The sequence below is a fragment of the Eriocheir sinensis genome, unplaced genomic scaffold (assembly GCF_024679095.1).
Source record: "Eriocheir sinensis breed Jianghai 21 unplaced genomic scaffold, ASM2467909v1 Scaffold145, whole genome shotgun sequence".
Taxonomy (NCBI): Eukaryota; Metazoa; Arthropoda; class Malacostraca; order Decapoda; family Varunidae; genus Eriocheir; species Eriocheir sinensis.
In genome coordinates this window covers 179615-205000 of record NW_026110795.1, presented here as the reverse complement: position 1 = coordinate 205000, position 25386 = coordinate 179615, and the positions used below count along the sequence as shown (strand labels likewise).

Below are 25386 nucleotides of genomic sequence, written 5' to 3'. Positions count from 1 at the left end.
GTCACTGGTGGAGGGTTGAGACTGACTGGTGCTGAGTAAATGCTGTTGTATTCTATTTTCCTGTACAGTCCTGAGCAGCGCTGGGTGGGCTATTTTTGTTTCCTGTCTTTTTGCTCCTCAGCTCCTCCTTTGATGTAAAGAAACAGATCATCATTGTCATGGTTAAACCTGCTTCTCGATCAAGAGTCTTGCCCCATTCCCCCGTCACGTGGTTCCACTGACTTGCATGTTTTGGTTCTAACTCCACATCCTCACCATCGTCACTGTTCTCCTGCTGCCCCGCTCCCTGTCACAGTCTCCTCTCAACTTGCATATTTTGGTTTTCCTGAGGCCTCATCAGCATTATTGCCAAGCTTGGGTTCTTTTGTTCCTGTTTTACTCATGTTGTCAAAACACATCAGCTGTATATGTCATTTCAGAGGTAAAAAAGAAATTGAGTTCTTGGTATTAATTCGGCCTCATCAGCACCACAATCCCAGCTTGTAATCTCCTACTCATGTTTTTGCTCCCATCTTCTGTTGCCAAGTCAGGTCGTCATATCCTTTCAAAGAAGAGGTATGGTGTTGGTTATATCTCTGTGCCCCAGCATCACTACCTGGGCTTGCATTCTTTGCTCATGTGTGTTGGACTCATCCTTGTCTTCTGCCAAATCACATCAGGCGTATATATCCTTTCAGAGACTCGTCTGGAGCCCAGGAAGAAGCTTGTGTCTGAGTACGAGTCGCTGATGGAAGTGGCGGCGCTGTCAGCCAGTCCAGCTGGCCACCTCTCCGGGCCCATAGTCGTGGGGGGCATCTTGGCGGAGGGGACTGTAGGGTTCATGGAGCTCCTGGCTCAAATTACAAGCAAAAGGTGTATCAATTACTGCCTCAAATTAGAGTATTAGGAAGATGAATTATGATGACTTACATGTCTCCAATAAGTTTATAATATCCTGCTGTATATAAATGCATCACAATATCTTCTGGTCTGGATTCAGTACTTGAAGGGCGGGAACTTGAGGCTGCTGAGTACCCCCTTGGCCGAGGGAGGGCACCAGGCCTTCCTCACACTTGGCTTTACTCAGGTGAGGTTGGTGGAGGCTGAGTTTAATGAGTCATTAGCTTGTCCTCACACTTCTTAAAGGTGCCTGTGGCATGGCTGTGGTGCTCATCTGCAAACCATTGGCCCTTTGAGCCTGTGTTGGGGAAGAAACACTCACACTGGGGCAGGCCAGGGGGAGTCCTGGGAATGCCACACTGTACCTTCCCCTGGTTTACTCAGCTGCTTGTTTATGGACCCCCCTCAAGGGGAGGATGAACAGCTGGGTGAGCTGCATGCCCTGCACAGGCTGGGATTCAAACCCCGGCCCGTGCAGTCATGGCCAGGCTTGGTGACCATTGCTCCACTTCTTTTACTGTCCCTCAAGTTATTTTTCCTGACTGTTAACTTTAGCCAGCAAGGTTGGTGGCTTGTGAGGTTTAGTTCATATGACATTGTTGTTTTGTGACTTTACAGGAGATTGTCACAGACAGAACATAACTTTAAGTGTCTGCAAAAATATGATGACTTGTAAAAGGAAACAGAAGCCAGAACTGCAGTTTTAACGTTATGTTCCTCCTCTGTGTAGGTCAACCGCAAGAGTCTGGACTTCCAGATCAAGTATGGGTGCAGCCTGCAGCACCTCCACGGGGTAGTGAGCCAGCTAAAGGCCCACCTGGAGCAGTCTGGCAGCCTCAGCGCCCTGCTGGCCCTCGTGGAGTGATTGTCTTGCTGTTTGGGTGACTTAGGAGGCTGGACAAGGGAAAGGGAAGGCATGGTTAGGGTAGTGATTGTCCTGCTGTTTGGGTGACTTAGGAGGCTGGACAAGGGAAAGGGAAGGCATGGTTAGGGTAGTGATTGTCCTGCTGTTTGGGTGACTTAGGAGGCTGGACAAGGGAAAAGAATGCAATCAAATGGTCACAACTTTTTAACCCTTTAAATTGGGCACAGGCAGAGACTGACGCTGGGTGTGGGTGGAGCAGCTGGATACATGGACCTTGCTGGGTGTGTGAGTGCCTCCCAAAGAAGAGTTCCCAGCGCCACGGCTCCCAAGACCTCTGCCAAGCTGGGCAATGTCAGTCTGGTCATTGGACACAAGTCGCGGCAGGTGGCAAAAGTGGACGTGGCTGGTGAGTAGTGTGGACTTTGTAGTGATTCTTTTTATCCGTGTATTTATTTATGTTTGGAGCAGGTTTTATTATAATTCCTTCTTCTTTTCTCTTTTCAACTTTATTTTTCTCATTTTCTCCTGGTAATGGTTCCTCTCTGTTTTCCTTTTTTTCTGGACTAGCTTTTATTGTTGTAAGATTAGGTGTTGTTAGATATAGTATTGTTAGGTGTTAATAGGTTTAGATCAGAGTATTAGTCTTTTCCTTTCTCTATCTTTTTCTCCCTCCTCCTCCTCCTGGTAGTAGTGATTCTTTTTCTTTTCTTTCTCCTTTTCTTTCTCTTTTTTTTTCTATTTTTTCCTCCTTCCCCTTCTCTTTGTTCTTCCTCCATTCCTCTCCCTCCATATACAGTGATGCATGCTTTCTTTTTCTGTGTCTCTAAACATGTCCACTGTTCATCTCAGTAAACAAGTCTGTCTTTAACTCAGGGACTACTTGTGTATATGTACAGTACACTTCATGCATGTTGTCTTTGTGTTCATAAGCAAGTCTTGCTTTTGTGAGCTGAAGGAGGACTGTTTATCATAGTATACAAGCCTGCTTCAACTTATGCTTATGCACTCAAACCTGACATGCACTCATCCCCTAGACTATTGTTGCCACATTTGCCACAAAACCTTTCCTCTCTGGGGGTTCTGGTAAACCTGCCTCTTACAACAATGGGTAATCCTAGACTATTGTTACTTACTATGGGTAATCCTAGACTATTGTTACTTACTATGGGTAATCCTAGACTATTGTTGCTTACTATGGGTAATCCTAGACTATTGTTACTATGGGTAATCCTAGACTATTGTTACTTACTATGGGTAATCCTAGACTATTGTTACTTACTATGGGTAATCCTAGACTATTGTTACTTACTATGGGTAATCCTAGACTATTGTTACTTACTATGGGTAATCCTAGACTATTGTTACTTACTATGGGTAATCCTAGACTATTGTTACTTACTATGGGTAATCCTAGACTATTGTTACTTACTATGGGTAATCCTAGACTATTGTTACTTACTATGGGTAATCCTAGACTATTGTTACTTACTATGGGTAATCCTAGACTATTGTTGCTTACTATGGGTAATCCTAGACTATTGTTACTTACTATGGGTAATCCTAGACTATTGTTACTTACTATGGGTAATCCTAGACTATTGTTACTTACTATGGGTAATCCTAGACTATTGTTACTTACTATGGGTAATCCTAGACTATTGTAACTTACTATTGTAACTTACCATGGGTAATCCTAGACTATTGTTACTTACTATGGGTAATCCTAGACTATTGTAACTTACTATGGGTAATCCTAGACTATTGTTACTTACTATGGGTAATCCTGGACTATTGTTACTTACTATGGGCAATCCTAGACTATTGTTACTTACTATGGGTAATCCTGGACTATTGTTACTTACTATGGGTAATCCTAGACTATTGTTACTTACTATGGGTAATCCTGGACTATTGTTACTTACTATGGGTAATCCTAGACTATTGTTACTTACTATGGGTAATCCTAGACTATTGTTACCTACTATGGGTAATCCTGGACTATTGTTACTTACTATGGGTAATCCTAGACTATTGTTACTTACTATGGGTAATCCTAGACTATTGTTACTTACTATGGGTAATCCTAGACTATTGTTACTTACTATGGGTAATCCTAGACTATTGTTACTTACTATGGGTAATCCTAGACTATTGTTGCCACATTTGCCACAAAACCTTTCCTCTCTGGGGGTTCTGATAAACCTGCCTCTTACAACAATGGGCAATCTGTGGTTATTAGTTCTAAATTTACAAAGACTTATTCTGTACAAATTTGTTACCTTATTAAGTAGCTTTGAAAAGAGAAACTGTCCTTATAAGTCCCATAAGTACTGCATGATGATTTACTGTTGCATGCCACTTGGAGATCCAGTGATCCTTAACATTCCTCTGGAAAGCAAGTTTCAAGCAGTGTGTTGTGAACCTCTTGTTCCAGACACATCCCCGACATACTCAGCTGAGTTGTTCAACAGTGATTTTATACTTCATCCTTGGTGATTTGGAACTATTTTCATTATGCATTTTAAAAAAGACATTGATACATTGCATAACAGTTTCTCTTGTTTACCAGAAATTATCCTTGAGTCAACCAAAGCCTTGTCAAACTATCACTTTGCTTCAAGCCATCACTTTGCTCTTAAAACTGCCACCAAAGCCTTGTCAAACTATCACTTTGCTCTTAAAACTACCCATGGAAATACTACTAACACAACGTCTACCAAAGCCTTGTCAAACTATCACTTTGCTCTTAAAACTACCCATGGAAATACTACTAACACAACGTCTACCAAAGCCTTGTCAAACTATCACTTTGCTCTTAAAACTACCCATGGAAATACTACTAACACAACCACTACCAAAGCCTTGTCAAACTATCACTTTGCTCTTAAAACTACCCATGGAAATACTACTAACACAACCTCTACCAAAGCCTTGTCAAGCTATCACTTGGCTCATAAAACTGCCCATGGAAATATTACTACTAACACAACCTCTACCAAAGCTCTGTCAAATTATAACTAGCCTCGTAACTCTACCCATGGATGTACCTAGAGGGTCTTATCCATTGTTGGCGTGTGAGGCCTGAACTCTGAGGATACTGACCCAGGCCTTGAGATCAGTCCCAGCAATGTCAGTCAGCCAGGCACTGTTCCCTACACGCTTCCCATGAACCTCTGCTGTGGGTCAGTGGCCACACCCAACACACTCATTATCCCTGTCAGTAATAACAAACAGACCCCAAAAAGTGATGGAAATGAACTCTATGGAATGTAAGGGAGGCAGAAAACGGTGTAAAAGCTAACATTGTTTTTTAAGCTGGTAATAGTTTGCATTTCTTCATGAGGGAGAGCTGGCAATACTGTTTTTCATGCCCACGGCAAGGCTTAGGTAGTCTTACGCTTGACTAATTAAACGGATCAATGAAAACTTTCAAAATAATAGGAATAATGATAATATGACACACACACACACACACACACACACACACACACACACAATAACATCCTTAGCACACACAGTAGCTAAAATAACAGTAGTAGCCTAGCACACTGACCCCCCATGACCTGACCTGACCTCTGCTGTGTGGATAACTAAACTCAATCCTCCCTGTCATCCCTGCCCTGTTGTGCCGTGTCCTCTGCCGCCCCGTGCTGCCCCGCGTCGCCCCGCCAGTGCCCCATCAGGACGTCATTGTCTCCAGTCATGCGGTCCAGCGAGTCACCGCTCTACCGCACGGCACTGACCCCAAGGACGTCCCGGTGAGTCAGTCCGTCTGTCAGTGAGGGACATAACCCCTGCCTGAGCTAACCCATCGCTGAGTCAGGCATTCATTATTTGTGTTATTTCAAGCCATAAGAGTAGCCTGGCATATGAGGAGGAGGAGGAGGCATCCATCAGTTTACTCAAGCATTATCTCAAGAGCATAATGTAACATAAGATAATAAGGAGTCTGCAAGAGGCTGATAGGCCAATACAAGGCAGCTCCTCACTATCCATGAACTCATCTAACCTCTTCTACCCGGCCCTCACACCACCAAAGCCTTATTAACACCCCTTACTAATTAAAGCCCTTCATACATTTGTAAACCTCCATCAAGTCTCCTCACACCCTTCACTTTTCTAGAGAATGCAGGTTTAAATGTTTGGGTCTGTCCTCGTATGACAAGTTTCTCACCCCTAAGAGATTGTAACCCTTTTCCATATACAAACACAGGTAAACACACACACATTGACCCTTCCTGACCTGTTGTAACCCTCCACAGATCCACAGCAGGGACGTGGCCACCCCTGCCAAGTCCCTGGACACAGCCCCAAGTGTTCCCTGGTGGGCCATACTCGCTGGGCTCCTCCTCCTCCTCCTCCTCCTCCTCACCCTGCTGCCGTGGAAGGTGAGGGAGAGAGAGAGGGACTTTGATCACTGTCCCAGGCATGGCCAGAGGAATGTTGATGATGAGGTTACCGTAGTATCTTTTTTTTCTTTCCTACTAATTCCTCCACCTCGGAAAAACTGAGCTTGTCGTCCGTGACCACACCAGTGTTACCTTAGGCTGGGATTAAGTTCATGAAAGTGTTATTCTCTCTCTCTCTCTCTCTCTCTCTCTCTCTCTCTCTCTCACACACACACACACACACACACACACACACACACACACACACACACTTCTGGTCTGGGTCATCACTGTATCTATTCCTTCCAGTTTGTCTGAGGTACAAGTTGTTTCTGGCTGCCACAATGTCTTGGTGCTCCAGTAATATTTGTCTTCCATTCCAACACTTCTTAAATCTAAACCCAAGTTCTCTTATAACTTTCCATAAAGCTGTTCTGCCACCTTGAAAGTTTATTGGGGTTTCCTTGGCTTTCTGTAGCACAGTATTCATCATCATCATTTCCAGGAGATGGCCATGGCAGAAGAGCTTCCAGCTTTCTCTATCCAGACACTCCCTCCTTGCCTGCTCAAAGTTTCTCAAAGATCTTTCCCCCCTCTCCCTAACGTACTCTTGAACCCTATCCCTCCATTTCACTGGAGGTCGTCCTCTAGTATTCTCTCCCTCTATCTCACTCACATACACCCTTCTGGTCATCTTACTCTCCTCCATTCGCTCCATGTGGCCAAACCACTTTAAAGTCTGTCGCTTCACTTCTTCCACCACTCCACACTTCTTCCCTTCACCCCGTGACACATTCCAAAATGCTCGTACACACTTTCATTACTCATTCCATCCATTCTACTCACACCACAAGCACTCCTCAAATAACTCATTTCCACTGCCTGCACTCTAGACCTCTGACTTTCATTCCAGGCCCACGTTTCACTTGCATATGTGAGGGTTGGTACTATTATTGCATTTCTCAAATCCCTCTTTACCTCCATGCTCACACTTCTGCCATTCATGATTCGTCCCAAAGACCCTACCACCCTTCTTCCTTGCAATGCCCTTTCTCTTATCTCTCCCTCCATACCACCATGCTTACACATAACTGATCCAAGGTACTTAAACTCATTGACCTCCTCCATTTCTTCACCATTCAAAATTATTTTGCATTCTTTTTCACATTCAATTCCCACTCTATATGGGCATACAAAATCTACAACCTCACTTCTACTTCGCTCACAAACCATCACTTTACTTTTGTTGACATTTACTTTCAGCTTTCTCCTTTTACAGACACTATCAAAAACACTGACCAAATTTTGTAGGTCACTTTCATTTTCTGCAATGAGCAAAACAGTATTGAATTCAGTACCCACTTCCTTCACTCATCGAATAGTCTTACTCCAACTTCTCCAACTTTGCCCTTCATTTCTCTAATAACACCATCCATATAAATATTGAATAACCATGGTGACATGACACACCCTTGTCTTAAGCCCACTTTTATCTCAAAATGTTCACTTGTTTCTCCAGTAATTTTGACACATGCAGATGCATCCTCATAGAAAGACTTTATTGCACTAAGCAGTTTTCCTCCCGCACCATAAATCTTTAAAACATCCCACTTTGCAATGCAATCCACTCTGTCATAAGCTTTTTCCAAATCCATGAAGGCAGCGTATAGTTTCTTTCCTTTTGCTAATATTTTTTCTAGTACCATCCTGAAGGCAAATATCTGATCCACACATCCCCTTCCCTTCCTGAAGCCTGCTTGCTCTTCACTGATTTTCTCTTCTGTAAGTCTTTGCACCCTCTCTATTATGACTTTTCCATATACCTTTCCGGGTATACTCAGGAGGCTTATACCTCTATAGCTCCCACATTCCCCTCTCCTGCCCTTCCCCTTGTAAACTGGGACAATGATGGCTTTCGTCCAGTCTGCTGGCACCCCCCCCCCTCCCCCTCCCATGCTACTGCACATATCTTGACCATCCATTTCACGACTTCATCTCCTCCACACTTCAACATTTCTGCTGTGATTCCATCAATTCCTGCTGCCTTTCCATTTTTTAATCTTTTTATTGCCTGATTTACTTGTTCATATGTTATAGTTCTTTCTTTATATACTCCTCCTCTACCTCTACTCAAAACTGCTGCTGTTACAGCTGCTGGACGTCCATCCTCAAAATTCATTAAGTTTTTGAAATATTCTCTCCATCCCTCTTTCACAGCTTCCCCGTCTTTCAACATCTTTCCATTCTCATCCATAACTTCATTTATTTTACTTGAGGAGATATTTTCTGCATTTCTTTTGTTTTTTCCTGTCTCCATATCTGTATTTATCCAGCTTTTCCTTAAAGTTATGCACACTCTTTGCCAATACTACATCCTCATTTAGTCTGTTCCAAACCTCCAGGTTTCTTTGCGGGAAGCTATATTTCTTTGTCTCTCAAGCATCTTCCCTTTCTCAATTGTGTTGCTGGTGTTTCTTCCTTCTCTTAGTAGTAACTAAGCTAACTAAGCTTGTTTTCATGCTGTCAGAGATAGAGAGGCAGCTCACAAAAGGTAGCAGAGCCTTTGCACTCCTGCTAACCATGATCTTTACATTTTCGCCTGAAATCGTTCAAAATCTATTCTTCAACTTACCAAAACCACTTTCATCCATGGCAAATGTCAAAACCTTGCTTTTTCTAATTCTTCCCGTGACTTCTGGCACCTAGCCAAAAATATCTCCTCCAACTTCACTTCTTCATCACTCCCTCCACTCCTTGACCCTGACGGCAGCACTGCCGTCTCATCGTCTCATCAGCTCTCCTCCTCATACTGATAGTCTTCTACCTCTCAAGTTCTGCCGCCATGTTGCGTCTCTTTCTATCTTATATCGATATTTTCATGCTGACTGCTCTTCTGAACTTGCTAACTGCATGCCTCCCCCCCTCCCGCGGCCTCACTGCACACGACTTTCTACTCATGCTCATCCCTATACTGTCCAAACCCCTTATGCAAGAGTCACCCAGCATCTTCACTCTTTCATCCCTCATGCTGGTAAACTCTGGAACAATCTTCCTTCATCTGTATTTCCTCCTGCCTATGACTTGAACTCTTTCAAGAGGAGGGTATCAGGACACCTCTCCTCCCGAAATTGACCTCTCTTTCGGCCACCTCTTTTGATTCTTTTTGTGGGAGCAGCGAGTAGCGTTTTTTTTTATTGTTGTTTCCTTATCCTTATCCTTATCCTTATCCTTATCATATCCTTATCCTTGTAGTGGAATGCTAATCCTATATTTCTTACCATTCTATTCATATCTCTGAATATCCTATTAACATGGCTCTCAGGCTGTTGATTATCTCGTATTGTCACTCCCAGATCTCTCTCTTCTTGAACTTTTTTTTAATATTTCTCCATCTCCCATTCTATATGTTCATTTTGGTCTCCCTTCACTCTTTTCCCATTTCCATTACATGACATTTATTCACATTGAATTCCATCTGCCATTTCATACTCCAGTCCCAGATCTTATTCAGGTCCTCTTGCAAAATTTCAGTCTTTACTGTTTCTTATATGTCTCAGCAATTTCCCATTGTCTGCAGACAGGCTCATGTAACTGCTTACTTTCTCCAGCATAACATTTATATATACCAGGAAAAGTATTGCTGCCAATACTGATCCTTGAGGCACTCCACTCTCTACAATGATCCTTTCAGATTTCATGTCCTTTACCACTGTGTGTATTTAGGAAATTGGATAGCATTACTGTTTTCTGTGGTAGATTCTGGTGTTTATTTAAGAAATTGGGTAGCCAAACTATTTTTTGTGGTAGATTCTGGTGTTTATTTAAGAAATTGGGTAGCCAAACTATTTTTTGTGGTAGATTCTGGTGTTTATTTAAGAAATTGGGTAGCCAAACTATTTTTTGTGGTAGATTCTGGTGTTTATTTAAGAAATTGGGTAGCCAAACTATTTTTTGTGGTAGATTCTGGTGTTTATTTAAGAAATTGGGTAGCCAAACTATTTTTTGTGGTAGATTCTGGTGTTTATTTAAGAAATTGGGCAGCCAAACTATTTTTTGTGGTAGATTCTGGTGTGTATTTAAGTAATTGGGTAGCCAAACTATTTTTTATGGTAGATTTTGGTGTGTATTTAAGTAATCGGGTAGCCAAACTATTTTTTATGGTAGATTTTGGTGTGTATTTAAGTAATCGGGTAGCCAAACTATTTTTTATGGTAGATTTTGGTGTGTATTTAAGTAATCAGGTAGCCAAACTATTTTTTGTGGTAGATTTTGGTGTGTATTTAAGTAATCAGGTAGCCAAACTATTTTTTGTGGTAGATTTTGGTGTGTATTTAAGTAATCGGGTAGCCAAACTATTTTTTGTGGTAGATTTTGGTGTTTATTTAAGTAATCGGGTAGCCTAACTATTTTTTGTGGTAGATTTTGGTGTGTATTTAAGTACTCGGGTAGCCAAACTATTTTTTGTGGTAGATTTTGGTGTTTATTTAAGTAATCAGGTAGCCAAACTATTTTTTGTGGTAGATTTTGGTGTGTATTTAAGTAATCGGGTAGCCAAACTATTTTTTGTGGTAGATTTTGGTGTTTATTTAAGTAATCAGGTAGCCAAACTATTTTTTGTGGTAGATTTTGGTGTGTATTTAAGTAATCGGGTAGCCAAACTATTTTTTGTGGTAGATTTTGGTGTGTATTTAAGTAGCCAAACTCAGGCAGCTGTTTCTGGCGCCAAACACCAGCTTATTTCAACATCCTCCCCACTATCCTAAACCTCTGTCTGAATACACTGCAGCCCAAAAAATCTAACCTAACTCACCCTGGCATGAATAACCTAACAGGGGGCCTTGTCACCCCCCCCCCCCCCCCCCCATCTTCACATATCATCTGAGAAAGGGGAATAAATTTAAGCTAACCTAAGCTAATGTAGCCCCAGACATTTAAGACTATGGGCCGCTTCACAGTCACTTTGTTTGTTTTGACCGTTACCAATGGCCGCTATGGTATTTCCGTGTCAAACTGGCCGATGGGGTGGTAGTGGCGGCTGCGGGGTTAGCCTGGCCCAGCACCTTGGCACACTCTCAACACCTCTCGCTTCCCCTGCTGCCGCCACTCCCCTATAGGACAGTTTCACGTGGAACACTATAGCGTTGATCGCTGCCATTGGTAGCGATCAAAACAAACAAAGTGACTGAAAGCGGCCCTATGGACACAACTCTTCTTCTTCTTCCACAGGTGTCGGGTTCCTGCACAGGTGAACCAAGATGGAGTCATGGCTTTGGGGTGGCTTGCTAAACATGTACGTGTGTGTGTGTGTGTGTGTGTGTGTGTGTGTGTGTGTGTGTGTGTGTGTGTGTGTGTGTGTTTACCTGTTGTGTAAGGAAGTGAAGGTTTTCAGGTTTATTTTACCCACACACACACACAAAAAAAAAAAATAGACATATAAAATGGGAGATGGTGAAATATTAAAGAAAGTACATGAAGAGAAAGATCTGGGATCAATAATGCAAGATAACAAACAGCCTGAGTCTGAGAGTCATGGTAATCGGATATTCGGTGATATGTATAACATGGTGAGAAATATAGGAATAGCATTCCACTACATGGATAAGGATATGATGAAAAAATTAATTACCACTGTGATCAGACCAAAATTAGAATATGTGGAGGCAGTGTGGTCTCCCCATAAGAAGAAACACATAAAGAAACTAGAAAGAATACAAAGGATGGCAACAAAAATGGTTCCAGAGCTGGAGGGATTGACATACGAGGAAAGACTTGCCAACACTGGAACAAAGAAGAGAAAGGGGAGACATAATACAAATCTATTGATTGTTGAGCAAAATGGAAGAAGTAGATAACGGTGAGTTACTACTGAGAGAAGGAAGTACAACCAGGAACACAAGAGGACATCGTAGAAAATTGAGGAAGGGAAGATGCTTGAGACAAAGAAATACAGCTTCCCGCAAAGAAATAAAGAGGTTTGGAACAGACTAAGTGAGGATGTAGTATCGGCAAGGAGTATGCAAAGCTTTAAGGAAAAGTTGGACAAATATATATACGGAGACGGGACCACACAAGCGTAAAGCCCAGGCTCTGTAAAACTACCAACAGGTAAATACAACTAGGTAAATACATACACTTAACTTCCGCTGACCCACACTGCAAGCTGAAAACATCTAAACTAACCCAAACGTGAACATAATTTACCTAATACACTTTATTTATTTATTTATTTATTATTATTTTTTTTTCCCTAACACTTAACCTCTTGACTGTGGATTTCCTACAGTCCGACCTCACCAAGCTACAGGAATGGAACAAAAAGTGTCTACGGCTACAATTCAGTCAAGAAAAATGTCAAGTCCTGCACCTTGGGAGGGGATATCCAGCACACCAATACCACATGGGAAACACTCTACTATCCACCACAGAGGCAGAGTAAGACCTGGGAGTGTATGTTACCAGGCTACCAGTGAAGGGATATCCAGCACACCAGTACCACATGGGAAACACTCTACTATCCACCACAGAGGCAGAGTAAGACCTGGGAGTGTATGTTACCAGGCTACCAGTGAAGGGATATCCAGCACACCAATACCACATGGGAAACACTCCACTATCCACCACAGAGGCAGAGTAAGACCTGGGAGTGTATGTTACCAGGCTACCAGTGAAGGGATATCCAGCACACCAATACCACATGGGAAACACTCTACTATCCACCACAGAGGCAGAGTAAGACCTGGGAGTGTATGTTACCAGGCTACCAGTGAAGGGATATCCAGCACACCAATACCACATGGGAAACACTCCACTATCCACCACAGAGACAGACCTGGGACTATTATGTTACCAGGCTACCAGTGAAGGCAAAGTCCCTGACAATCGCAGCGGATGGGTTAACTTTGGTTGGCTACACCGCAAGCCAAAAACTTTTAAACTAACTTAACGTAACCTATCGAACAGACTTCCTTGACTCCCCCATCGTTTTCGCATTTATTATTTTTTTTTATTTGTTATTTGTACGCCCGAGCCCACAGTGCTGTTAGGCTTTCTTTTTTATGGGCCTGGTGGTCGGTTCGAGCCCATCTTGGCACAGGCAAGTGTTTATAGTGGCGCCATCTATTCTCAATTAAAATCTATTCTCGATCCCCCTTGTTTTCGAATTTAATCTGAGCATTCTGAATTAACCCGTCCACTGTGGTTGGCAAGGATTTTGCCCTCACTGGTAGCCTGGTCATATACAGTCCCAAGTCTTTCTTTGGCTCTGTGGTGGATAGTGGAGTGTTTCCCATGTGGTATTTGTGTGCTGGATATCCCTTCACTGGTAGCCTGGTAACATATAGTCCCATGTCTTTCTCTGCCTCTGTGGTGGATAGTGGAGTGTTTCCCATGTGGTATTGGTGTGCTGGATATCCCTTCACTGGTAGCCTGGTAACATATTATGGTCCCAGGTCTTTCCCTGGCTCTGTGGTGGATAGTGGAGTGTTTCCCATGTGGTATTGGTGTGCTGGATATCCCTTCACTGGTAGCCTGGTAACATATGGTCCCAGGTCTTACTATGGCTCTGTGGTGGATAGTTGAGTGTTTCCCATGTGGTATTGGTGTGCTGGATATCCCCTCCCAAGGTGCAGGACTTTACATTTTTCTTCATTGAATTGTAGCAGACAGTTTTGGTCCATTCCTGCAGCTTGGTGAGGTATTCTGGTAGGAAATCCCCAGTCAAGGAGTCACACTGCCCTAACCTAACGTAACCTCCTTAATGGGAAACTTTGAACCCCGCGACCCCTCGTTTCCACACTTAATCTGAGCATGCCAAATTAAATCAAACTAACCTAACCTAACGTAACCTCCTTAATGGGAAACTTTGAACCCCACGACCCCTCGTTTCCACACTTAATCTGAGCATGCCAAATTAAATCAAACTAACTTAACCTAACGTAACCTCCTTAATGGGAAACTTTGAACCCCACGACCCCTCGTTTCCACACTTAATCTGAGCATGCCAAATTAAATCAAACTAACTTAACCTAATGTAACCTAATGTAACCTGACTAATGTCTTTTTTTTTTTTCTTTTTTTTTTCCCCCTTCAACTCGCCGTTTTTCACATTTCATCTCAGGCCTGTACTTTTGGCTGCTTTTGGGGGGCTAGAGGGCATCATACGCATCTCTCTCTCTCTCTCTCTCTCTCTCTCTCTCTCTCTCTCTCTCTCTCTCTCTCTCTCTCTCTCTCTCTCCAAAAAAAATTAAAGTCCCCACATCCACAGGTCAGATGAGCCACAACGTGCGCAGGTCACAACAGGTCACCACATGCAGGTCGGAGGTCACACAGCCACCGTCCACAACCTGACCCCTAAGAGTGGATACCAGCTGTCTGGAGTGGACACAGAAGTGGATTCCTTACAGCATCGGGACTCCCGTAAGAGGAGACGTAGGAAGCACAGCTGTGGAGGAGGAGGAGGAGGAGGAGGAGGAAGGGTTAGAAGAGGCATAAAGAAAAGAAAGACAATATAAGAAAATGAGAGAGAGAGAGAGAGAGAGAGAGAGAGAGAGAGAGAGAGAGAGAGAGAGAGAGAGATATATATATATATATATATATATATATATATATATATATATATATATATATATATATATATATATCTATATATATATATATATATATATTAATTATTATATTTTAGTTATTATTTACTATTTTCAACTATTTCATATTTATAATTATATCCTTCTTCCCTCCCCTTCCTCCCTTTCCTCCTCCTCATCTTCTTCTTTAATTTTTTTTTTCTTTATAATATAAATTTTCTTTTCATATATTTTCTTTTTCTTATTTGTTTTCTTATTAAACCTCACCATTCCCTTCCCTTCCTTCCTTCTCCTCCTCCTTTCACCCAACCTCCTCTAACCCCTCCCTTACCCCATAGGTCAAGATCTCGGTCACCCTCGGAGTCTCGTCACTGGCAACTTCCCGAGGAGCTGCGTCGGCGCGTCACACTCCACCTCCAAGCTAACCCAGGACTGTCCCAGGCTGAGCTGCATGACATAACCTATACTAAGATCGAACCCGCCTGCAACCTCAAGATCAAGTACGGGTCACCCTAGCCTAGGAGACAGAGTAGCACTCGCCGATCTAAGAGGTGGGTGATTGCGGCTGATTGGGGTCTGAAGAGGCTGTTTTTAGGGGCGAGAGGGCAGGGATAAGACTGTAAGGTTACTATCAGTGCTGAGAGACAAAAAATGTGAAGGGTAATTTTTGGGGCTGATTTCGGTGCCTGAGGGGGCTGAAAGGAGTAGAGGGGAAGGAAAGGGGCTGAGAAGGAGTCGTCAGGTCGCTATGGGCTTAAGAACGGGCTGGTTTGGGGCTTTTTAGGGGGCTGATTTCGGGCTGCGAGTGTAAGGCCGCGGGCACACAGAAAGTGAGAAAGCTACCGAGAGCTGCAAGGCGAGTTTCTGTGGCCATACTCACTCTGGAATAGCTTAAGTTAGGTTAGCATTTTTTTTTAATTATTATTTTGGTGTAATGTCTCTCATGCATCTTCCTTTTTTTTTTTCTCTCTCTCTCTCTCTCTCTCTCTCTCTCTCTTTTTTACATCTAAGGATGCGGCTCAAGGGCAACAAAAGAATAGAAAAAAGCCCGCTACTCGCCGCTTCCACAAAAGTAGAAAGTACAGAGTAGCCAAAAGAGAGGTCAGTTTTGGGTGGAGAGGCATCTTGATACACTTCTTGAAAGAGGTCAAGTCCTAGGCAGGAGGAAATACAGAAGAAGGAAGGCTGTTCCAGAGTTTACCAGTGAAGGGGGATGAAAGAATGGAGATGCTGGTTAACTCTTGCATAAGGGGACTTGTTATCTACTTCTTCCATTTTATTTCACAATTCGTACATTAGTATTAGTATTAGGTATTTACCTAGCTTACCTAGTTGTGAAATACAGGAAAAGAGCAGTATTAGGCTCGTGCTGTCCCGTCTCTATAACGCTTAATTTTCCAGTTTGGCTTTAAATTCATGAATCGTTTTTGCACACACAGTCTCCTCGTCAAGTCCGTTCCATGTTGTTGTGCTTCTGTATGGAAAACTGTATTTCTTGACGTCTCTCCTACAGTCGCTCTTCTTCAATTTCTTACCATCCCCTCTTGTCACACTTCTGTCACATACCACTAAATCTTCCGTCCAATTTCTCCAATCCCTCTTGTATCCTGTATTAGTTCCCCTCTCTCCTTCTCTCCAGTGTTGTAAGTCCCAATTTCTCCAGTCTTTCTTCATAACCCCCCGGTCCCACAGAGCCCGAATCGGTCCCGAATTTGAAATTTTCAAATTCGGGTTGAATTCGGCTAGCTTCGGGAGCTTCGTAGTACTTCGTGAATCAAATCGGCATCAATTCGGGTTCAAAAACACTTCGGGAGAAAAATTTCAACTTGCGCCAAAAAAAAATTTCCCCCCAAATTCAGAAGCCGTCCCGAATTGATAAGAAATCAGCGTGTTTTGGTGTACTTCATAGTACTTCATAGTGTTTTGGTGTACTTCATAGTACTTCGTAGTGTTTTGGTGTACTTCATAGTACTTCATAGTGTTTTGGTGTACTTCATAGTACTTCATAGTGTTTTGGTGTACTTCATAGTACTTCATAGTGTTTTGGTGTACTTCATAGTACTTCATAGTGTTTTGGTGTACTTCATAGTACTTCATAGTACTTCGTAGTGTTTCGGTGTACTTCATAGTACTTCATAGTACTTCGTAGTGTTTCGGTGTACTTCATAGTACTTCATAGTGTTTTGGTGTACTTCATAGTACTTCATAGTGTTTTGGTGTACTTCATAGTACTTCATAGTGTTTTGGTGTACTTCATAGTACTTCATAGTACTTCGTAGTGTTTCGGTGTACTTCATAGTACTTCATAGTGTTTTGGTGTACTTCATAGTACTTCATAGTGTTTTGGTGTACTTCATAGTACTTCATAGTGTTTTGGTGTACTTCATAGTACTTCTTAGTATTTCATAGTACTTCATAGTCTTTGGTGTACTTCATAGTACTTCATAGTGTTTTGGTGTACTTCATAGTACTTCATAGTGTTTTGGTGTACTTCATAGTACTTCATAGTGTTTTGGTGTACTTCATAGTACTTCATAGTGTTTCGGTGTACTTCATAGTACTTCATAGTGTTTTGGTGTACTTCATAGTACTTCATAGTGTTTCGGTGTACTTCATAGTGTTTTGGTGTACTTCATAGTACTTCATAGTGTTTTGGTGTACTTCATAGTACTTCATAGTGTTTTGGTGTACTTCATAGTACTTCATAGTGTTTTGGTGTACTTCATAGTACTTCATAGTGTTTTGGTGTACTTCATAGTACTTCATAGTGTTTTGGTGTACTTCATAGTACTTCATAGTGTTTTGGTGTATACTTCATAGTACTTCATAGTGTTTTGGTGTACTTCATAGTACTTCGTAGTGTTTTGGTGTACTTCATAGTGTTTTGGTGTACTTCATAGTACTTCGTAGTGTTTTGGTGTACTTCATAGTACTTCATAGTGTTTTGGTGTACTTCATAATACTTCGTAGTGTTTCGGTGTACTTCATAGTGTTTTGGTGTACTTCATAGTACTTCATAGTGTTTTGGTGTACTTCATAGTGTTTTGGTGTACTTCATAGTACTTCATAGTGTTTTGGTGTACTTCATAGTGTTTTGGTGTACTTCATAGTACTTCATAGTGTTTTGGTGTACTTCATAATACTTCGTAGTGTTTCGGTGTACTTCATAGTGTTTTGGTGTACTTCATAGTACTTCATAGTGTTTTGGTGTACTTCATAGTACTTCGTAGTGTTTCGGTGTACTTCATAGTACTTCATAGTGTTTTGGTGTACTTCATAGTACTTCGTAGTGTTTTGGTGTACTTCATAGTACTTCATAGTGTTTCGGTGTACTTCATAGTACTTCATAGTGTTTCGGTGTACTTCATAGTACTTCGTAGTGTTTCGGTGTACTTCATAGTGTTTTGGTGTACTTCATAGTACTTCATAGTGTTTTGGTGTACTTCATAGTACTTCATAGTGTTTTGGTGTACTTCATAGTACTTCATAGTGTTTTGGTGTACTTCATAGTACTTCATAGTGTTTTGGTGTACTTCATAGTACTTCATAGTGTTTTGGTGTACTTCATAGTACTTCATAGTGTTTTGGTGTACTTCATAGTACTTCATAGTGTTTTGGTGTACTTCATAGTACTTCATAGTGTTTTGGTGTACTTCATAGTGTTTTGGTGTACTTCATAGTACTTCATAGTGTTTTGGTGTACTTCATAGTGTTTTGGTGTACTTCATAGTACTTCATAGTGTTTTGGTGTACTTCATAGTGTTTTGGTGTACTTCATAGTACTTCATAGTGTTTTGGTGTACTTCATAGTACTTCGTAGTGTTTTGGTGTACTTCATAGTGTTTTGGTGTACTTCATAGTACTTCATAGTGTTTTGGTGTACTTCATAGTACTTCATAGTGTTTTGGTGTACTTCATAGTACTTCGTAGTGTTTCGGTGTACTTCATAGTACTTCATAGTGTTTTGGTGTACTTCATAGTCATTCTTAGTGTTTGGATGTACTTCATAGTGTTTTGGTGTACTTCATAGTACTTCATAGTGTTTGGTACTTCATAGTACTTCATAGTGTTTCGGTGTACTTCATAGTACTTCGTAGTGTTTTGGTGTACTTCATAGTACTTCGTAGTGTTTTGGTGTACTTCATAGTACTTCATAGTGTTTTGGTGTACTTCATAGTACTTCGTAGTGTTTTGGTGTACTTCATAGTACTTCGTAGTGTTTTGGTGTACTTAATAATACTTCATAGTGTTTTTGTACTTCATAATACTTCTTCGTAGTGTTTTGGTGTACTTCATAGTACTTCATAGTGTTTTGGTGTACTTCATAATACTTCGTAGTGTTTTGGTGTACTTCATAGTACTTCGTAGTGTTTTGGTGTACTTCATAATACTTCGTAGTGTTTTGGTGTACTTCATAGTACTTCGTAGTGTTTTGGTGTACTTCATAATACTTCGTAGTGTTTGGGTGTACTTCATAGTACTTCATAGTGTTTTGGTGTACTTCATAATACTTCGTAGTGTTTTGGTGTACTTCATAGTACTTCGTAGTACTTCGTGTACTTCGTAGTAGTCTCCTCTTTCTCTTCTTCTCTCCAGGGTTGTGAGTCCCATGCTATTGAGTCTCTCCTCGTAAGTCCGATCCCTAAGTTCCGGTACTATCTCTGATCTCCGTCCAAGGGCACAATGCATTCAAGCTAGAAATCGAGCAAATAGGGTGCTGGGATTAATTTCAAGGAGCGTAAGCAACAGAAGCGCCGAAGTCTTCCTCAAACTATATTTAGCATTAGTTAGATCTCATCTTGACTATGCAGTTCAGTTCTGGTCACCTTACTATAGAATGGATATCAGAATGTTAGAATCGGTGCAGAGGAGGATGACTAAGATGATTCAGGGGTTGAGAAACTTGCCATACGAGGAAAGACTCAAACAGTTAAACTTGCATTCTCTAGAAAGGCGAAGGGTGCGTGGAGACATGATAGAGGTTTATAAATGGATGATGGGCTTTAATAAGGGAGACATTCATAAGGTTTTGTTGGTAAGAGAACCGGGTAGGACACAAAGTAATGGGTTTAAACTGGATAAATTCAGATTCAACAGGGACATGGGCAAAAATTGGTTTACAAACAGGGTGGTGGATGAGTGGAATAGGCTTAGCAGTCATGTGGTGAGTGCCAATACAATTGTCACATTCAAAAATAGATTGGATAAATTCATGGACAGCGATTATTAGGTGGAGTTAGATACACGGGAGCTTAGGTTCAGAGGAGCTGCCTCGTACAGGCCTACCGGCCTCTTGCAGACTCCTATGTTCTTATGTTGTTATGTTATCTTAGTTGCCATTCTCTGTTCTCTTTCCAGCTTTCTTATATTCTTCTTTTCATGAGGAGACCAGACCACTGCTGCTTACTCCAACCTTGGCCTTATCATTGTAACTATTATTTTCTTCATCATCTCTTCGTCCAAATACACAAATGCCGTCCTTATGTTCTTCAGCAAATTCATAGTTTGTCCCGTTATCCTGTTGATGTGTTTGTCCGGTGACATGTTCTCTGAGATAGTCACTCCCAAATCTTTTTGTTCCATTCCTCTGCATATTATCTCACTTCCCATCTTATAATCATATTCACATCTTCTACCACTCCTACCAAACTCTTTTTTACATTTCCCAAGGTTGAATTACATCTGCCATGTACCACTCCACTCCCATATTTTGTCCAGGTCCCTCTGCAATGCCTCACAGTCTTTCACATCATTGACTCGTCTCAATAGCTTTGCATAATCTGCAAACACTCACATAGCTGGTCACTCCTTCCACCATATCATTTATATAAACAGCAAACATTATTGGCGCCAGCACCAAACCTTGTGGGACCCCACTCCTCACTGGGCACCAGTTGGAAGCCTTGTCCTTGATTATTGTCCTCATTTCCCTGTTAGTTAGGAAGTCCTCCAGCCACTTAATCAGTCCATTACCCACTCCACCCCTATTTTTAATTTTCCAAATTAGTCTTCTGTGTGGTACTTTGTCGAATACCTTTTTCAAATCCAGGTACACTCCATCCCCCCAGCCATCTCTCTCTTGTATTAAATATGTCACCCTTGAGTAGTAACATAACAAGTTGGTGACACACGATCTCCCTCTCCTGAATCCAAACTGGCAATCCGAGATAATTCTCTCACCAAAAAATCCGACCACCTGTTTTTAACTAGCCTCTCACATATCTTCGCAACCACACTAGTGAGTGATACCGGTCTGTAATTTAATGGGTCCTCACTCTCTCCTCCTTTATAAATTGGTACTATGTTTGCTCTCTTCCAATCTTGTGGTACCCTTCCTTCACTCAGGGAGTTGCTCACTACATTCTTTCAGGATCCACCCTGATACTTCATCCGGCCCTGTCGCCTTTCTTACATCCAGCTTGCTCAAGCTTTCCTTGACCTCCTGCACCGTTAACTGTATCTCCTGCATAACCCTTCCTCTTTCCTGGCCCGGTGGTTGTACGAATTCGTCTTCCTTTGTGAAAACTCTATGAAAGCTGTTGTTCATCACTTCTGCCATCTCTGCTGGGTCTTCATATGTAGTTCCATCCATTTTCAGTTTATCGATTGTTTCTCAATTCTTTAATTTGCCGTTCACATGTCTATAAAATAATTTAGGTTGGTCTTTGCATTTGTCGATTATATCTTTTTCATATTTCCGTTTTTCTTCTCTTCTAATCTTTGTATATTCATTCCTTGCTTGTTTGAAATTGTTCCATGCGTTGATTCTTCCTCGTCTCCTCCATCCCTTCCAGGCTTCCTCCTTTCTTTTTCTAGCTGCCTTGCATCTTTTGTTAAACCACTCCTTTTTACCAACGTCCTTTTTGGTTACCTCAGGGACATATCTATTCTCGGCTTCTTTGTACAGCTTTAAAAACTCCTCCCACTTGTCTTGGGTACTTTTGGCTTTGTACAGCCCACTCCAATTTGCATTTTCAAAAAAGATGTGTGTGTGTATTTACCTAGTTGTATTTACCTAGTTGTATTTACCTAGTTGTAATTTTACAGGGCCTGGGCTTACGCTCGTGTGATCCCGTCTCCGTCTTTGTGTGTGTGTGTGTGTGTGTGTGTGTGTGTGTGTGTGTGTGTGTGTGTGTTAAACCCTTCAAACTATAGCCTTTCATCTCTGTAATAATATTTATCTATGTTTATCTGTATATATATATATATATATATATATATATATATATATATATATATATATATATATATATATATATATATATATATATATATATATATATATATATATATATATAAATATCAGGTAGGAAAAGATCACGATTTCCTTTCTAATGATAATCTTTCTTATGCTTTTTAATATTTGTCCTGTAATAGATTAAATCACATAATTTAAATCAAAGCAACTCTGATATATGTCTGTCTGTTTATGTGTTTACAAATTCCATCATTTAGTTATTATTTACTTGCATTTCTTGGCTTTTGGAAATGTGTATCATCACTTTGCTTATACCCAGCCATCCATCTTGTTTCTTTCATAACTTACCAAGTCCTTCCTCGCTCTCCAGGCCTCAGCATCACCAGACCTTGGGAGCAGCAGCAGCCCAGTGCCAACACCAGGCCACAAGACCCCAGGCTGCCCAGCCCACCGCCAGTGCCGGGGATCTTCAGACCCGTCTCCAGCCTTAGGGAATGGAGGGCGGAGGGCTGCAGTGGCGGTGGCGGCTATAGTAATGTGTCAGCAGTATTTTTTTTCTGCCTCTTGGTGTGGTAGTCTTTCTTGGTGGTGAGTCCCATCAGCCAGCGTCAGCCCTCTATAGTGCAGGGAAATGTTTATAGTGGCGCCACCTTGCCTGGCTCACCTCTGATCCCCTCTTTTAGAGAGAGAATCTAGAGTCTGGGTTGACAGGCGTGCACCAGGACAGCATGTGGGTAGTGTTGGGCCACTCAGCGGTGACTGAAAAAGACTGTCTGTTGTGGTGGGCGGGACCCAAACCCCCATCTTGCACTGGTGGTCACTTTTTGTGTCAATTATTTATTATTATTATTACTATTATTATTATTATTATCTTTTTTATGTCCTAGCCTATAGCAGCAGCAGGCTTTGGTCAGTGGCCTGGTGGTGGGCCCGCGGTGTTTTCAGTGGCAGGGTTGTAATTCCTGGGGCTGGATAGAGATTCCCAAATATCTTCTGCATCGGCCTCCAAATGCCCCGAAGAGTGCTGGGTTTTCAAAAATTTCCCCCACCTGAGGATGCCTTCTAGACCCCCAAAATATCCGCCAAAATTAGTCCTGAGTGGTGGTGGTGGTGTTGAAAGTGTTAATGACAGTGATGAGAAGCATTGTTAGGGGTGCTGGTGTGTAGTGATGAAGTGGTGGTGATGTCAGTCTGTGGTGGTGTTGAAAACTAGCCTCTTTTAAACGGTGATGAGTGGTGGTGAACGGTGTTTACTGTAATGGTGGTGATGAAAATTGGTGTTGATAGCCTTTGTGGAGGTGTTGATGGCAGTGGTGGTGAAATATAGGCATTTTTAGAGGTTCTGGTGTTGATGGTGGAGGTACTTGTGTTGGTGGTAATGAAAATTGGTGTTATAGTCCTGGTGGTGATGATCTCTATACCTAATGGTGTTGTAAATATGCATCTTTAGTGGTGTGGCAGTGTTGAAGGCAGTGGTGATGAAAAATCGGTGTCTAGTGGTGTTGTGTGGTGGAGGTGAAACATGCATCAACACCATTTTTGTCCATTCTAAAATTTCATGTATATCTATTGCAGTTCATTTTTATTTTTATATATTTTTATTACTTCAACAGGAAAGGAATGAAGAAAGAGAGAGACAGGAGAGGATAAAAATAGCTTAATCTATCTATCCCACTCTATTCTGCAAGGTGTACAATAGGGAACATTGTCTTTCATTACACCCAGTCCTTCAGCTCTTAGGGATGGCTCCAGAGTCCAGTCTTAGCAGTTAAGTCCCCAAAGTCTTGTTCGTGTTATTTTAGTGCCAGTGAGTGTCTGCTTACAGTGCCAAAGTGACCCTTTCTGTCCCTTCCCTTCCTAGCTTATGGGAAGGTTGGAGAGAGAGAGAGAGAGAGAGAGAGAGAGAGAGAGAGAGAGAGAGAGACCACAGAGAGACCCCATGGTCCAGACTAGGTGGTCTGTCCTTAAACCTAAGTGATTCTACATTAATCAGATGGCTCCAAAACGTTGCTTTTCTATTCTAGTTAATATTAAGTTCAAGGAAGTGACGGTCGAGCTTGTTTTTAAAGGAGTCAATCGTGTTGCATGTTATTACACGAGAGAGAGAGGGAGAGAGAGAGAGGGGTCGTTCATTATCATAGCTATTATTATTATTAGTAAGGGAGTCTAGTTGGTCATTATTAGCATTTCCTATCTCCCATTTCCTTATATTGATAAAATTTGTATTTGTTTTGCAGATTTGAGTCAACAGCAGGAAGACAAAGGAGGAAGGAGGAGGAGGAAGTGATAATAAGAGGAATAGCATAAGAAGAACAAGAATTAGAACAGTAGTAATAGTATTTTCCTCTACACATTCTCTCTCTCTGACACACACACACACACAGAAAACACTTGAAAATTCTTTATTTCTAATGTTTATTAATTTATATTCTTACATCAATTTCCAAGTCAGTCTTAATAGTACATACAACACGAACATATACATACATAAGTGTTTTATACTCCCGTTTGGTTCCTTCTTCTTCTTCTGCTCAGTTCATTGTATTCCTTCCTTCCTGTTCTATTTCTTCCCTCTCTGTCTCTTCCCTCTCTTCCTCTCCATTCCTTCCTCATATCTGCTTCCTTCCCATTCTATATTTATATCTCTTCAGACTCCTATTCATTAGGTTTTTATCCATTTTTCTTTCATTACACACACACATATTTGAGGCATTTGGAGGGGAGGGGACGTAAGGGAAAGGCCCATTGTGTTCTAGTCTGCACTGGGAAAGGAAGGTCTGGCTATTCTATGCATTCCAGGAAGAATAAGATGAGAAACAAGTTGCAAGGGAAAAGCAACCTTGTGTTGGGCGTACCAAGAGTTGCCTTACCCTTGTAACTTGTGTTTTGTTCCTCCTGGGATGTGTAGGATAGCCAGACTCTCCCTTCCCAGTACAAACTAGGAAAAAATAGGACTGTTCCTTATGTCCCGCCTCCTCTGAAAGCCTCAAATATACAGTTACAGATGACTGTACTTTACACATTAACCTTGTATATATTTCCTTTTTCTCATCTCTGTTTAACTTCCTTATTTATCACTCAAGTTCTTTCTCCCTCCCTTTCATGCATCTTTCTTCATCTGTTTACCTGTCTACTCCTTCCTTGGGCTACCACTCTCTCTCCCTCTCTCTTGGCAATCTCTTGGCAGTCTCTCTCTCTCTCTCTCTCTCTCTCTCTCTCTCTCTCTCTCTCTCTCTCAGCTCACAGGCCACACAGGATGTCACCCACAGGAAGTTGATAACATCCCACAGACACATGCCCTCCCCCAGACACATAATGGACCCTGCCCTGACCCGCCCCCCTACATAGCCACATGACCTTCCTTATGTCACTATGTGTATGTGTGTGTGTTTGTGTTCAGCAATAAAAATATCAATTTGCAAAGTGTGTTTTGTATTACATTCAAGTGAGTTTCGAAGAGAGAGAGAGAAGAAG

General features: G+C 41.7%; 1 protein-coding gene and 1 long non-coding RNA gene across 3 annotated transcripts; both read left to right on the top strand.

Annotated features, from left to right (window-relative positions):
• Positions 1–662: 662 nt before the first annotated feature.
• Positions 663–11424, top strand: LOC126990104 (uncharacterized). The gene is made up of 6 exons (XM_050848655.1): positions 663–852; positions 980–1066; positions 1610–2150; positions 5417–5502; positions 6007–6132; positions 11359–11424. The coding sequence occupies exons 3-6, from the start codon at positions 2012–2014 to the stop codon at positions 11416–11418; spliced, it is 411 nt and encodes a 136-aa protein (XP_050704612.1). The 5' UTR covers positions 663–852; positions 980–1066; positions 1610–2011; the 3' UTR covers positions 11419–11424.
• A 2947-nt stretch (positions 11425–14371) lies between these two features.
• On the top strand, positions 14372–25329 carry LOC126990103 (uncharacterized). Of its 2 annotated transcripts, XR_007744013.1 has the most exons (4): positions 14372–14547; positions 15053–15265; positions 22283–22500; positions 24150–25329. It is a non-coding gene; the product is annotated as an uncharacterized LOC126990103 (long non-coding RNA). The 2 variants fall into 2 exon arrangements; XR_007744012.1 differs by lacking the exon at positions 24150–25329 and having other exon boundaries at positions 14373–14547; positions 22283–23763.
• The last annotated feature ends 57 nt before the right edge of the window (positions 25330–25386 follow it).